The sequence below is a fragment of the Mastigoproctus giganteus genome, chromosome 10 (genome assembly GCF_048544385.1).
Source record: "Mastigoproctus giganteus isolate SK-2022 chromosome 10, ASM4854438v1, whole genome shotgun sequence".
Classification (NCBI taxonomy): Eukaryota; Metazoa; Arthropoda; class Arachnida; order Uropygi; family Thelyphonidae; genus Mastigoproctus; species Mastigoproctus giganteus.
In genome coordinates, this window is record NC_143584.1 from 42150272 (window position 1) to 42166474 (window position 16203).

At 37.0% G+C, this 16203-nt stretch overlaps 1 protein-coding gene across 1 annotated transcript in view; it reads left to right on the forward strand.

Moving 5' to 3' along the window:
- Zir (dedicator of cytokinesis) overlaps positions 1 to 16203 on the forward strand; it is an 869757-nt gene that overhangs the window by 164448 nt on the left and 689106 nt on the right. Inside the window, 1 exon segment of the mRNA XM_090382918.1 lies at positions 11268 to 11436. Coding sequence (XP_090239044.1) covers positions 11268 to 11436 — 169 coding nt within the window.

The following is a 16203-nucleotide window of genomic DNA, read 5'->3' on the forward strand; positions in this document are numbered from 1 at the left end:
TTTATCTAAACCTTGGTTTTCCAATAAATGTGCTAAGGCTGTTCAAGAGAAGAATGTTGCATATTGTAATTGGCTTGTTTCTAATTCTTCAGTTTCATTTTCTGTCTACACCAAAGCTCGCAACAATTGTAAAGTAGTTATTAATCAGTCCAAACAAAAGTTTGAACAGGCTAAGAGTAGACAACTTGCTTCTTGCCCTAATGGTAGCTGAGCATTCTGGTCTCTTGCCAAAGCTATTGGCCGCAACTTTTGCCCATCTCTGCTCTCATCTCTGTCAAAACCAGATGGTTCTGTTGTCACTTTAGCCAAGGATAAAGCTGACCTGCTAGCATCCCATTTTTCTTCCAACTCATGTTTTAATGATCTTGGTAAAACATCTCCCACCATTCCAAACACGTTCCATTCAATGCCTCGTGTGGTCTTCCGTCAAAAGGATGTCAGAAGGATTTTGACAAATCTTGATGCTAAGAAAGCTCCAGGTCCCGATGGTATTTCTCCACTTGTTCTCAGAACCTGTACTCCTGAACTTACCCCTGTTCTATGTCACCTTTTTTCATTTTCTTCCAAAGGTGTTTTTCCTTCTGCTTGGAAATTTGCTCATATCCAGCGAGTTCCCAAAAAAGGGCGACGAATCCGTCCCATCCAATTATTGTCCCATTGCAATTACTTCTACTCTTTCTAAAGTAATGGAGAAATCAATTAATCACCAACTCTTTAACTACCTAGAAACCTTCGGTCTGATCAAAGATCGCCAGTATGGATTCTGTCAGTGTCGATCCACTGGTGATATTCTGGCTTATGTTACCCATTTATGGACTAATTCAGTGGAAAGGTTCGGTGAAACACAAGTTGTTGCTCTTGACATCTCAAAGGCTCTCCATTGTGTCTGGCATTAAGGTCTTCTAAACAAGCTTCCATCTTATGGTTTGCCAACTGTTTTTTGTAATTGGTTATCCAATTTTCTCTCTGATCGCTCACTGAGGGTGATGGTAGATGGCTCTCTGTCTTCTAACTTCTCCACTAATGCCGGTGTCCCCCAAGGTTCAGTTCTTTCCCCCACTCTTTTCCTCTTGTATATTAATGACCTTCTTCCATTGACTGGAAATCCTATCCATCGTTTTGCCGATGATAGCAAAACTATGCTATCAATCCGCTTCAATTTCTCAAAAATCTGCTACCAATTCTGTAAATGCCGATCTTCAGGGAATTCTCCAGTGGGGCAAAGACAACTTAGTTGATTTCAACCCTTCTAAATCTCAGTCTTCTCTTTTATCTCGCAAAAAGGATTCTTCTGCTCCAATGCTTATCTTTGTTGACACTCCAATTTCTAGGCAAAACGATATATATCTTTTGGGGATTACCCTGACTTCTAATCTCTCTTGGCACAAGCACATTACAAATATTGCTTCCTCTTCATCTAAAAAACTTGGTTTTCTCTTTCACTCTCGGCGTTTCTTTTGTTCCAAACAGCTGCTCACTCTGCATAATCGCAAATCTGCCCTACCATGAAATATTGTTCCCACATTTGGGGTGGTGCCCCCAAAACCTCTCTCAGGCTTCTTGATTCTATTCAGAAGAGGGCAGATAGGTTATTTTTTTTATTTTTTTTTTTTATGAAAACCCCAAACACGAAAGGCATCAAAACCTTCAGCACTTAGTACCGTGCATGGGTTGAAGGAGAAGTATGGGGGGAGGGGGATGCCGGAAACTTTGCTCCTAGAGACTAAACATTAATGAATCATTAATGTTTAATTAATGATTCATTAATGTTTAGTTTAATTAATGATTCATTAATGTTTAATTAATGATTCATCTCTAACAGAGTCTCTCCACTCGCTGTCTCATAGATGTACTGTTTCTGCCACATGCCTCTTCTACAGATACTTCCATGGGCACTCTTCTTCTTCTGAATTGGCTTCTATAATTCCCACTCTCTCTTTCAAAACAATTCGAACACTTGCAGCCACCTGCCAACATCCATTTACTGTCCAACTTCAGACTCTCAGAACCAGCTTTTCATCTTCCTCGTTTATTCATTCAACTGCCGTTTTCTGGAACAACCTTCATACGTATTTCCTGAAAATTACAGTCTGCAGAAGTTCAAGTCCAATGTCAACAAATATCTTCTTTCGTCTTCTCAACCTCCAACCTCAAGCACGGTACTAAGTACTATAGGTTCTAATACCTCTTGTGTTTGGGGTTTACTTAAAAAAATCAGAAAAGAATTGTTGCAAAATTTGCTTTCACCCACAGTAATTGATTATTGGAGCAAACTTCCATTAGTTGTTGTGAAAGTGTGCAGTTTGAATAAATTTAAGAAAAGATTAGAGAAATTACACTGGCCAACAAAAATTTTCATCTTCACAATATACTAGTGGAGATAACTCCACTAGTATATCATGAAGATTAAGATTTTTATGTGTACATTTCAGAAATTATTCTTAAAAATATTTTTCACAGATTTTTGTTTTTACAAATAATATGTATTATGATTTAAGGATGTAGATAGGACAGTGATCTGTCATAATACCTGCAAATTAATGATTGCAAGTGCTCGTAGATGGCAGTAATGTTCAGTTTGGTTAATATGTTGAACCCTATCTATCTGTCCACCTCCAGCCTGTCTTTTTCAGTTATTGAAGGACAGATGTATTCAGAGTACATGTATGATATATCTGCGTGTCTATTGTACATTGTTCCTTATGTGTTTTGCTTAGCATTGTATTGTTTAAATGTTTAAGCAGAAGCAAGGGAAGTGATTCTGATAGTTTCTGCTATGTATGCAAATAGTTTGCAACAGAAACTTAGAGATCGATGGTATAATATTGGGGAGGGTTAATATGTTCAGACTTGCCTGTTTGTCTCTTACCTCTTTCTTTCAGAAATTGAAAGACAGTTGGAATGTAAGTAAGTGTACAGTTTATCTCCCTGTCTGTTGCACATTGTTTCTTATATGTATTGGCGCCTCCGTAGCCAGGTGGGAAGGAGCAGCAGTGCGTAGCACACGCTTCTTGATTAGACCGGAGTTCGAGCCTGTCACCACCAAATACGGAGGATGCGGAAAGGTCAGGGAATGACCACTGCATATCCCGGAGCAATATGGCCTTAGTTGCTAATGCCCCTAAAAAAAACCAAATAACAAATAACAATTCTTATATGTTTTGCTTAGTGTTTGAATTAACTTCACAGTTTATGCTATGTACATGGATGGTTTGCAACAAAAACGTGAAGGGAAAAAATCTACAGTGTTACTAAACCTGCTTATTAGCATTAGCATTAGTAGAGGCATACGATGCAAGAAAGCAAGCTTATGCAGCATCAGCCAAAAAAAAAAAAAAAAAAAAAAAAAAACACGCTCCGATTTCACCCCTCCGTTCCTACCAAATATCTGTTCAGCACAGCCTTAATTTTATTTAGACTATCAACTTTCACAACAAAAGATGAAAGTCTGTTCCACCAAACAACTACACCCTGGTTAAAAGCAAACTTCTGCACATCTATCCTACAACTGTCTTTCCTCAATTTGAATTTATGCCCTCTCAGGTGATTATTATAAGCAAGAGAAAGAATTCCATCAGCATTGAGCATGCTCAAACCATTCAAGGCTTTATACACCTCAGTCAGATTGCCTTGCAGGTGCCTAGTCTCCAAACACTATAATCTTCAAAACTTAAACCTTTCTTCATAAGAGCAAAACTTTTTTTCCATTCACTAATCTTGTTGCCCTTCTCTGTACTCGTTCGAACAGCTCTACATCCTTCTTAAAATGAGGCTTCCAGACCTGTATACAGTACTCAAGGTGTGGCCTGACCATTGCCTTAATTGCATTGGAGGATAATCACCTCATTATCCCTGCTAGAAAAATTCCTGTATATCATTGACAAGACACCATGTGCTACCCTTGCAGACCATCTGCACTGCTCAGAAAAGTTCATATCTGCCTGCACAATTACCCCCAGGTCCTTTTCATTCTTTACCATTGTCAGTGTAGTACCACACAGTTGATATGTTACTCTGGGGTTATTGCTTCCCATATGTATTACTTTACATTTGTGAATGTTAAACTTCATTTGCCACCTCTGAGTTCGTCTGCCCAACTTTTCTAGATCCTGTTGCAGCAGCGTACTGTCATTAGTGTCATTAGGAACCCTCCCAACCTTCGTATTGTCTGCAAACTTGGACATTAAGCCTGATATACCATCATCAATATCATTTATAAATACAGAAAACAACAATGGACCCAACACTGAACCCCGAGGGTCTCCACGAATAACATTAGTCCACAGAGAGCAGTGTCCATTGATTACCACTCTCTGTCTTCTCCCACTCAACTATCCCTTTATACATAGCAGCAATTTGCCTCGCCTCCAATTTTTCCATGTGCAACAGAATCAAAAGCTTTTCCAAGATCCAAATATATGATATCAAATTTATTCCCTGCATCCAATTTCTTTGTGACCACATCATAGTATCCAATCAAATTGGTGAGACAAGACTTTCCCTTAACAAACCCATGCTGTCTCCGAGCTATAACTGAAATCTTGTTTAGATGATCCTGCAGTGCTTCTTTAACCAGTGCCTCCATTAATTTCCCTGGAATAGAAGTTAAACTAATAGGTCTATAATTACTTGTGTCGACCTTTGATCCTCCTTTGTGAATTGGGATCACATTTGCACATCTCCAGTACATGGTTACCTCCCCTGAGTCCAAAGAAGCTCTTATGATTATGGCTAAGGGTTTACTTACTTCCTTTGCTGCCTGCTTTAATATAACTAGATAGATCCCATCCATCCCAGGTGCCTTTCTTATGTTTATCTTCAACAGTTTCTCCTCCACTTTCCTCTCAGTTATTACACTCATCTAGCTCACTGCCAGAGTTTAATTCACTTCTGGCATTCTCCTCCCTGAATAACTCCTTGTGTATGAATATAGATGCAAAATACTCATTTAGTTTGTTAGCCACCTGAGCAGGATCATCAACAGTTGAACCATCGTTATCCAGTTGATTAATCTGATTCATCCCCTTCCTTCTATATTTTACATATGTAAAGAACTCTTTGCTCTTTTTCTTTGCATCTTTTGCCAAAGATTTCTCATAATCTGCCTTCGCCTGCCTAACCTTCTTCGTGACTTGGTTACAGACCAGCTGATATCTATCGTAGGCTTCCATGTTACCCATTAATTTATATGTATCCCATGCATTTTTATTCTCTGCCACTTGTCTCATTAGTTCATCTGACATACATTTAGGCCTAAACCTTGAACAATATTTCTCTGAAAAATAGTCTGAACAATATTTCTCTGAAAAATAGTCTCTGCTTTGGTTGAAATTGGTGATCACGACAAAATATGAGCCTCCACATGTGTACTATATTACCCTCACTATTATTATATTACCCACAGAGGGTATGTAGCATACCCACTGATGTGAGGGTATGGTACATACCCTCACCACAGAGCTGAGGGTATGGCTAACTGGAAAATAAATGTATACCTTTTGCTGTTTCTGTGGCATATTTTCAATTGATATTGTGCTTGCTTCCCGAAAAAGAAAGCGCAGCTTCAAATATTTTAATGTACTATCTACTATGTATAAGTTAAGTGCAGTAGCATTATTAATACATAGCCAAATCTGAATTAACAGAATATTTGCAAGGCGGCATCGTTTTAAGTTATATCTCATATTGTGAATACCTTCACAATGAGTTTCCATGATATTGCATTACTTCGAATAAGTAACGCTTCACCTGAGGAGAAGACTATTGTTATTTATTCTCAGATGGATTCCACCACCCAGACGACACTGTTTCAGGGCTATTTTGTATATGTGTATAATAATAACTCGATTATCCACTTTTCCCTATTAGACTTAGAAAAGAAAAAAAGTAGATGGAAAGTAATAGTAGGAGTGGAAGAGGAAAAGAAATGGTGTAGAAGAATGAAAGGGACAGTAATTCTTTCAGCTCACACCACTCAAAAACTCCTTGAATAGGCAACACTTCCCCAGTGGGGATGACTGTTGCACCGTTTCAGGGCTATTTTGTATTTATGTGGGATAATAACTCGACTATCCAGTTGTCCCTATTAGACTTAGAAAAGCAAAAAGGTAGAGGAAAAGTAATAGGAGTGGAAGAGGAAAAGAAACGGTATAGAAGAATGAAAGGGACATTAACTTCTTCAACTCATACCACTCAAAAACTCCTCGAATAGGCAGAGCTTCTTGTTAACAGGAGAGACTGCTTCTACAGGGATAGGATACACTTAAATAGAAAGGGTGCAAGAATGTTTGCTGATGCTATCGAGTCAGTGTTAGGTGGCTCGGAAAACTGCTAGATTGGGGGGATACAAGGACTAATAGATTAACAGTAGCCACTGGCAGAGGAGAAAGTGATTCTTGCACTGCTTTTATTGGAATGAGCAGCAGCCTGGAAAATAAGATGCAGGATATTTCAGAGACTGCTGGGAATCATGGGGGTACAAGTAACCACATGGGTTGTGTTAGGGTGGCTAAGAGGAAGAGCAGGTGCATGTATACGTGCGTGTACACCAATGCTAAGAGTTTAGTAAATAAATTTGATGAATTTGAGGTATTGCTCAAAACATCAAAGGCAGATATTGTTGGGATTTCAGAGATGTGGTGTCACACAGGTATAAGGAATGCAGAACTGGAATTTGGGGAGTACAATGTCTACAGAAAGGATAGGAAGGGAGGAGGAGTTATGCTATTAGTTAAGAAACACAAAATCCAAGGAAGTGAAGCCAGTCGACATCACTGGACAGTGCAGTGTCGAGTCAGTTTGGTGTGACATAAGCATTGGGAGATCAAAATTGAGAGTAGGAGTGTGCTATAGGCCTAATGACTCTGATGAATATAATAATAAGAAACTGTACAGAGAAATAGAGTGGGCCAGTAAATCAGAGAGTCAGTAAATCAGAATCAGCTAGTAAATCAGAATGGGGGATTTAATTTCCCAGATATTGACTGGAATTTGGGGGCTGGTCACTCAAACACTAGCAAGGCCTTTGTGAATTTATTGGATGATTGTTTTCTACATCAGCATGTTCGCGAGGCAACTAGAGGGAGTAATGCTCTTGATTTGATTATCAGTAGTGATTCTTCATGCATTAAAAATCTGCAGATAAATGAACCACTAGGTTGCAGTGATCACAGTGTTCTTAAGTGGGATTTACTCAAAGAGGTAACTACCATTGGGGTAAAGGAAAGGGGTATTGCTTTCGTAAAGGCGACTACGATGGACTGAGACAGTATTTAAATTCTATACAGTGGGATCAACTGATGATGTTACCAACAGCACATTCAAAACGGGAAGCATTCAAAGAACGTATCTTGGAAGATACTAGGCTTTACATACCAACTAAGAAATATTGTTCAAGGTTTAGGCCTAAATGGATGTCAGATGAACTAATGAGGCATATTGCAGAGAAGAAAAAGGCATGGGATACATTCAAATTAACACGTGACACAGAAGCCTATGATAGATACAAGTTGATCTGTAACCAAGTTACAAAGGAGGTTAGGCAGGCGAAGGCAGATTACGAGAAATCCCTGGTAAGGGATGCAAAGAAAAACAGTAAAGAGTTCTTTACTTATGTAAACTCTAGAAGGAAGGGGATGAATCAGATTGGTCCACTTGATATCGATGGGTCAACTGTTGATGATCCTGCTCAGGTAGCTAACAAACTAAATGAATATTTTGCATCGACATTCATACATGAGGAGTTATTCAGCGAAGGGAATGCCAGAGGTGTATTCAACTCTGGCAGTAAGCTAGAGAATCTTGTAATAACTGAGAGTAAAGTGGAGGAGAAATTGTTGAAGATAAACACAAGAAAGGCACCTGGGGTGGATGGGATCTATCCAGTTATATTAAAGGAGGCAGCAAAGGAAGTAAGCAAATCCTTAGCCATAATTATGAGAGCTTTCTTGGACTCAAGGGATGTACCCATGGACTGGAGATGTGCAAATGTGACCCCAATTCACAAAGGAGGATCAAAGGCTGACACAAGTAATTATAGACCTGTGAGTTTAACTTCTGTTCCAGGAAAATTAATGGAGGCACTGGTTAAAGAAGCACTGCAGGATCATCTAGACAAGACTTCAGTTATAGCTCGGACTCAGCATGGTTTTGTTAAGGGGAAGTCTTGCCTGACCAATTTGATTGGATACTATGATGCAGTCACAAAAGAACTGGATGCAGGGAATAACTTTGATATTATATACTTGGATCTTAGAAAGGCTTTTGATACTGTTGCACATGGAAGACTGCTGCACAAATTGGAGCAGTGTGGCATTGGAGGCAAATTGCTGCTATATATAAAGGGGTGGTTGAGGGGGAGAAGACAGAGAGTGGTAATCAATGGACACTGCTCATCGTGGACTAATGTTAATAGTGGAGTCCCTCAGGGTTCAGTATTGGGTCCTTTATTGTTTTCTGTATTTATAAATGATATTGATGATGGTATATCAAGCTTAATGTCCAAGTTTGCAGACGATACGAAGGTTGGCAGGGTTGTCAAGGACACTATTGACACTATGCTGCTGCAACAGGATCTGGAAAGGTTGAGCAGATGGGCTGAGAGGTAGCAAATGAAGTTTAACATTGACAAATGTAAAGTACTACATATAGGAAACAGCAACCCCAGAGCAACATATCAACTCTGTGGTTCTACACTGACAGTGGTAGAGAATGAAAGGGACCTGTGGGTGGTTGTGCAGGCAGATATGAAGTTCTCTGAGCAGTGCAGACGGGCTGCAAGAGTAGCTCATGGTGTATTGTCATTGATATATTGGAATTTTTCTAGCAGGGATAAGGAGGTGATTATTCCCTTTTATAAGGCAATGGTCAGGCCACACCTAGAGTACTGTATACAGGCCTGGAGGCCTCATTTCAAGAAGGATGTAGAGCTGCTGGAACGAGTACAGAGAAGGGCAACAAGATTAGTGAATGGAACAAAGGGGTGCTCTTACGAAGAAAGGCTTAAGTTTTGCGAATTACAGTGTCTGGAGACTAGGCGCCAGCAAGGTCATCTGATAGAGGTGTACAAAGCCTTGAATGGTTTGAGCATGCTCAATTCTGATGGGATTCTTCCTCTTGCTCAGAATAATCACCTGAGAGAGCATAAATTCAAGTTGAGGAAAGACAGATGTAGGATAGATGTGCGGAAATTTGACTTTAGCCAGCGGGTGGTTGGTAGGTGGAACAGACTTCCATCCCTTGTCGTGGAAGTTGATAGCCTAAATAAGTTTAAGGTTCAGCTGGACAGGTATTTCGAACGAACAGAGGGGTGAAGTGGAAGTGGGTTTTTTTTTTTTTTTTTTTTTGGCTGATGCTGCATAAGCTTGCTTTCTTGCATCAAATGCCTCTACTAATGCTTTCCCAGTGGAGAAGGCTGTTGTTACCTATTCTTGCAAAATTTGTGTATAACATTCACAGAACTGAAAGAGTCCTAGCAGCTTGCGCTGCACTATTCAGAGGACTTTGTATCTGCCTGTATTTTACTGCTATGGATAAAGGGATGTTTGAGTGGGAGAAGCTATAGGGTGATTATCAATGTGCACTGCTCTTCACAGAGTAACGCGATTAGTGAAATTCCCCAGAGTTCAGTGCTGGACCCATTGTTGTTTTCAATATTTATTAATAATATTGATGAAGACATATTAGTCATAAATGTCTAAGTTTGCAAATTTTACAAAGGTTGGCAAGGTGATTAATTAGTGTAATCCGGGTATGCTGCTACAACAAGAAGATAACTAGGCAGGTGGGGCAAGAAGAGGTAATTGAAGTTTAACATTGACTCTTAACGGATACTGCATAAGGTAGCAGTAATTCCAGAATAGCATACCAACTGTATCGTACCGCACTCATAAAAATGAAGAACAAAAAAGACCTGATAGTAATTGTGCAGCCAGAAATGAATTTCTGCGAGCAGTACAGACTAGCAATGGGCATAATGAATTGAGCTTGATAACGGAATGATTCATAATCAAAATAATCTGCTATATACAGATTAGTCAATTAAAATCAAGAGCAAGAAAACTGAAGAAGAAGAGAAAAAAATTTAGAAACTGCAGTGGAAGGATTCAATATGATGGTATCAAAGGTAAAGCTCTCTTTTCACTCAGAATAGTCTCTCTCCTGTTTTTTTGTTCAGTTTTACTGTTGTTGGTTTTATAATCATCTGATTTGCATATAATCAATATTTATATTATGAGTCTCAGTTATGCTCATGACTGGTTCAGCTGGTCTGTTGGATAGCTCATGGGATTTTTTACAGTGATATAGAGGAATTTTACCATCAGATATAGAGATGTCATTATTCACTGTATAAGGCAATGGTTAGGCCATATCTTGGGTACAACATACATGTTAGTCCCCATTAATTATACCTTATAGGTCTTTTTGTGTCAATTTCTGTGGTCTACCTGAATGTTTCTCTGTAGCATACATTTGTATCCATTTGATTACACCACCCCAGTGGGAGCCTAGGATATTGCTACTTCACTCCATTGGCTCGATCGGCTTGTTTTCTGCCTTGTCATCCTCTGTTGATTCACTGTCGGAAGTCGCTGAACTCCACTCCTTGACTAATTTATTGATTTCTTTTATCTATTACTTAGTGTGAATAAAGTTGCTTTTATGCTTATTATGGACACTTTGATGGCAAGTGTGGTTTAAATTTCAGAGCTGCTTAACTTGTTTTCGCAATATAGTGTCCTTTTACAATGAAGTTACTTTAAACTCATGCAGTTTGTTCATTGAATTTCAAATTTATCATGTATTACCACATTCTTAATGGAAACTGTTCAGAGTCTTCTGTAAATATGGGTAATTCTCTGAATAATTTCATTTTATCTTATCTATTTATGAAGGTTATTTGTAAAACTTTAATGTGAATTTAATGCTTATAATTATGGAATGTCTTGAGTTTAACTAACACAGTTATTGTATTTTGTATATGCTTAGAGACTTATTTTTAGAGGATGATTGTTTCATGTATTTATATTTTTTATTTATATTTTTATTTTTTTTTATGCATTGCCTTTGTCTCAAAGCCCAAATTCAGTGTTCCTATATTGTTTCTAAATATGTGCAGAACATTTGAATGAATGCTGTATAACCAAAGAGTACTAAGTTTCCAGATATTATCTGTTAAGTAATAACTGTAAGAATATATAATTTCTTGGTGATTCAGATCATAATTAATTAACAACACCAGACATCACATGTTAAATTTATTTGTTTAGAATCGTGATAAAGTGAAAAACAATGCTGCTGTATGCTGTGAGCGACTAGGAAAATATAGAATGCCATTTGCATGGGCAGCAGTATATCTAATGAATATTGTGAATGGTGTTAACAGTATGGAGAAAGATTCAGGAAGTGACAGAGAGACTGCTAGTTCAAATAGTTTAGGTGAGGTATTTTATTCTTTAAATAATGAATCTTACTAGCATTATTCATCATTTAATAATAACTTTGAAAATAAATAAATTTTATATATAATAATTTCAAACATAAATATTTACACAAGTAAAAATTATGCAATATAAAACAAGGTAAAATAAAAGAGCATGAAACTTAAAGCTGTGTGTGCGTGCGTGCGTGCGTATAGAAGAGGCAAAATATGATTAAGAATGGAGGGACACACTTTTTTCATAACATTCTTAAATTGTTTGGCCTTTAACAATTAAAGGCCACAAGAAGATTGTCAACATATCATTTTCAAAACACTGGGGTGCAACATGTGTGCAGAAGTTCATTTTCTGAATAGCTACCTTGACTACTTTCCACAGAACCTTTCAAGAAATGGAAAGTCATCCATGGGGGGGGGGAAGACAAAGAAGATACAGTCTTGAAACACTAAATAAAAGTAAAAAATTTCGATTTAACAAGATGACCAAGTAACTTATACATTGCAGTTTCTTTTTAATAGCCTGTACTGGAAACTTTCTCTGAATCTTCAAATGCATACATATTTTGTTCTGAGTACTCCATTCACTGTTTTTCATTTGCACAAAATATTGATTTCATAGGGCAAAATTAATATAATAATTAATATAATATAATGGGGGGGAAGACAAAGAAGATACAGTCTTGAAACACTAAATAAAAGTAAAAAATTTTGATTTAACAAGATGACCAAGTAACTTATACATTGCAGTTTCTTTTTAATAGCCTGTACTGGAAACTTTCTCTGAATCTTCAAATGCATACATATTTTGTTCTGAGTACTCCATTCACTGTTTTTCATTTGCACAAAATATTGATTTCATAGGGCAAAATTAATTGCGGATTGATCGGAACCTAAAATTGTATAAGTTCATCCATTTGCAATAAAACAAAAATGTTTTTAAGATATACCAGTGTCATCAGTTGCTGTAACAAATAAAACCTGTTTTATTTGTTACAGCAACTTTTACAATTTGTTACAGGAAGACAAAGAAGATACAGTCTTGAAACACTAAATAAAAGTAAAAAATTTTGATTTAACAAGATGACCAAGTAACTTATACATTGCAGTTTCTTTTTAATAGCCTGTACTGGAAACTTTCTCTGAATCTTCAAATGCATACATATTTTGTTCTGAGTACTCCATTCACTGTTTTTCATTTGCACAAAATATTGATTTCATAGGGCAAAATTAATTGCGGATTGATCGGAACCTAAAATTGTATAAGTTCATCCATTTGCAATAAAACAAAAATGTTTTTAAGATATACCAGTGTCATCAGTTGCTGTAACAAATAAAACCTGTTTAATCTTTATTTGTGTGTATATGTACATTTGTATGTGTATATTATCCAGTAAAAACATTATGACCACCTACCTAATGGATACTGCTCTTCATGAACTAATGTTTTAGTGGAGTACCCCAGGGTTTGGTGCTGGGCCCATTGTTGTTTTGTGTATTTATCAATGTTATCGATGAAGGTATATCAGACTTAATGATCAAGTTTCCAGATGATACAAAGGTTGGTAGGGTTGTTAATGACAGTAAAAACAGTATGCTACTGCAACAGGATCTAGAAAAGTTAGGCAGATGGGCTGAGAAGTGGCAACTGAAGTTTAACATTGAGAAATGCAAAGTACTTTATATGGGTAGCAGTAACCCAAGAGTGTAGTACCAACTGTGTGGTACTACACTCAGGGAGGAGTTGAATGAAAAATACCTGGTGGTAATTGTGTAGTCAGATATGAAGTTCTCTGAGCAGTGCAGACGGGCTGCCAGAGCAGGTGTGGAGTTTTGTTAAGGATATACAGGCAACTCTCAGTTTATGAACGAGTTCCGTTCCAAGACGTTCATCATACGTTTTGTTCCTGAGCTTTTACGATACGTATCATATAAATTAGCAGCCATTTTAAAGCTTTAAAACTATGTACTAAACATCAAATGGTCTATGCAATACATTTTATTATAATGTATGTATGCCTTATAGTTTATCGTATATAACGTAAAATAAAATAAAAAAGAATAAAAAAACAAGATATTGTACTTGTTAATTTTAATTAAAAATATAAAGAGTTACCAAATAGAAATAAAGAAAATGAGTACTAACATAATATATGTACTGTGCATACCTATGTATTCAACTTTTATTCGTCAATATCTTCATCAGAGTTCAATATTTTCCACATAAGTGACACTAGGTGCAGGTGAGCTAGATGGAAGGGCATCTGATAACAAAGAAACAGCTGGTTTTTCCACATTTTTTAAAATGTTTATATAGAATATTGCACAGTTAGATTCTTTTTTTTTTTTTTTTCTTCAAAAATCTCACTGTAGCATGCTAGACAGTCATAAATGCCTCTTTTCACTTTTGCAGTTCTTCCCATATTTGCATCTTCTTCAATGATTGCCAACCCCTCAGAAATTGATTTAAAAGCTGCAGCCATTTTCTGCCTTGTAAATGTTCTGGGAGGCTGTGGAATATCAGGTTCTTCTGTTACTTCAGAATTTAGATGTGTCTCTATTTCATTTATTTCATTGGTTGTTAATTCCTCAAAATGCAAGTCCAAGAGCTCTCTTACGTCAATCATATCAAGGTCGAGGTCCATTTTATTGCCCAGTTCAAAGTACTTCATATGGGTAACAGAAACAATTTCAGGTAACAATTTCCTAGTAATTATTGTAATAAATACATCTTTTAAATGTTTCTTTATTTAAATCTTACAATCATGTTCAGTATATGTTTGGCATTTGGTTTTATAAGGAACTATCTATTGGCAACTTCTAAGAAATTTTGAATGATTCTGACGTTCGTTATAGTGAATGTTCGTAAATCGAACGTTCATAAACCGAGAGTTGCCTGTATAAGAATTGTGCTAGCAGGGATAAAGAGGCGATTATCCCCTTGTATAAGGCAATGATTACTACACCTTGATTACTGCATACAGGTCTGGAGGCCTCATTTTAGGAAGGAGTAGTTGCTAGACCAAGCTCTTACCAAGAAAGGCTTAAGTTCTGCAAATTGCAGCATCTGCAAGGTGATCTGAATGAGGGGTTTAAGGCTTTGAATGTATTAAGCAAGCTCAGTGCTGGTGGGGTTCTTCCTTTTGCTCATACTGTGCACATCAGGGGGCATAAATTCAAATTGAGGAAGGGTGTTTGCTGAATAGATATGTGGAAGTTTGCATTTGGCCAGGTGATAGCTGATTTTTGGAACAAACTTTCATTTCATCTGCTGTTATGGTAGTTGATAGCTTAAATAAATTCAAGGGGAGGAACTAGACAGATATTGGAGGAAATGGATAGTTGATTGGGAAGTGTTTTTTTTTTTAGGTTGATGCTGTATATAAGCTTGCTTTTTTGGATCTTTTGTCACTAATAATGCTATTCAATCAAAACCAAGATTCTTTCTATATTAATTCTATATTAAAATCTGCTGACAGGAAATGCCTTAAATAAATAGTTCGTTTACATTGGATTCATATACTTTGACTGAAAAATTCTTTTACTAACTATGATTTAGAGCAGAGAGAGAGAGAGAGAGAGAGAGAGAGAGAGAGAGAGAGAGAGAAAGAAAGAAAACCACTGTGCAAATGTTGCATAGTTTCAGGAATTGAAGTGTCAAAGCAGAGGATCTGAGTGAAATGCAAATATAAAACATGTGCCTCTATATGGTTGACAGAACTACAGAAAATCATTTGGTCCATGCACTATCTTAGCTAGAGGAGGTGAAGTTCAAAAGTATTAAATGTTTATTGCTGCAATTTTAAATGTGAAATAATTAAAATTAAAATAATTCTTGAAAATAAATTGAAATCAGAAACATACACCATTTGATGTCTAATCAAAAATGTAGAGAGAGAATTCCATTCAAGAATGTTATTATTCTAGATTATACATAGTGTACACTGTAAGGACAGAATTCATGGGATACCTTGGGCAATGCGACGCTTTCATCCCTCTCACTAGTGGACAAGCCCACCACTTGGCGCTTATATAGGTACACTGCATTCACATAGAGCAGCGATTTTAAACTGGTGTGCCGTGGAGTTTGGGGGAAGGTAGAAAAGAAGCAAGAAAAAAATTGGGGGGAAAATATCGTCAGGGTAAATTTTAGAAGTACTGTATAATTTTCACGAAAGGCCGATAAGAATGAAAACAATAACAGTTTAATAAAAAAAAGATATTATAGTAAAATACCATGAACTTCCATCCCTGTTGTTCCAGATCCCAAAATAACTCTGCAATGTACTTTTACCACACTACCTTTCACCATTGTCAAGCCATCAGTGTCAGTCTTCAGTCAGCTGTTGTTCTCATTGAGTGTGATATTCCGTGTGAGTTTGCACTGCTGCATTTTTGTTTATTTCTATTTTGTTATTTCTGAATGTAGTTGATTTTTATTTTTTTAGGGCTTATTAGACATGGACAGATTTCTAATTAAAAAACTTAAGTTAGATGATGAAGTGAATCAAGTGTAGGTAGTTCTGGTAGTATAACACATAGTGCAGTTAGTATTACTTATAAAACTGCCGTGTGCCAGTATAATGAAGAATATTTGTCTATCGGATTCTTTTCATCTGGAGAAGAGCGGCCAAGTCCTAAGTGTGCTGTTCGTAGTGAGAAACTAGCAAACCACGCTATGGTTCCAAGTAAGCTGAAAATACACCATCACAAAAAGCACCCACATTTTTATGCGAGAAACTAATTGAATACTTTAAAACGCTTATAGC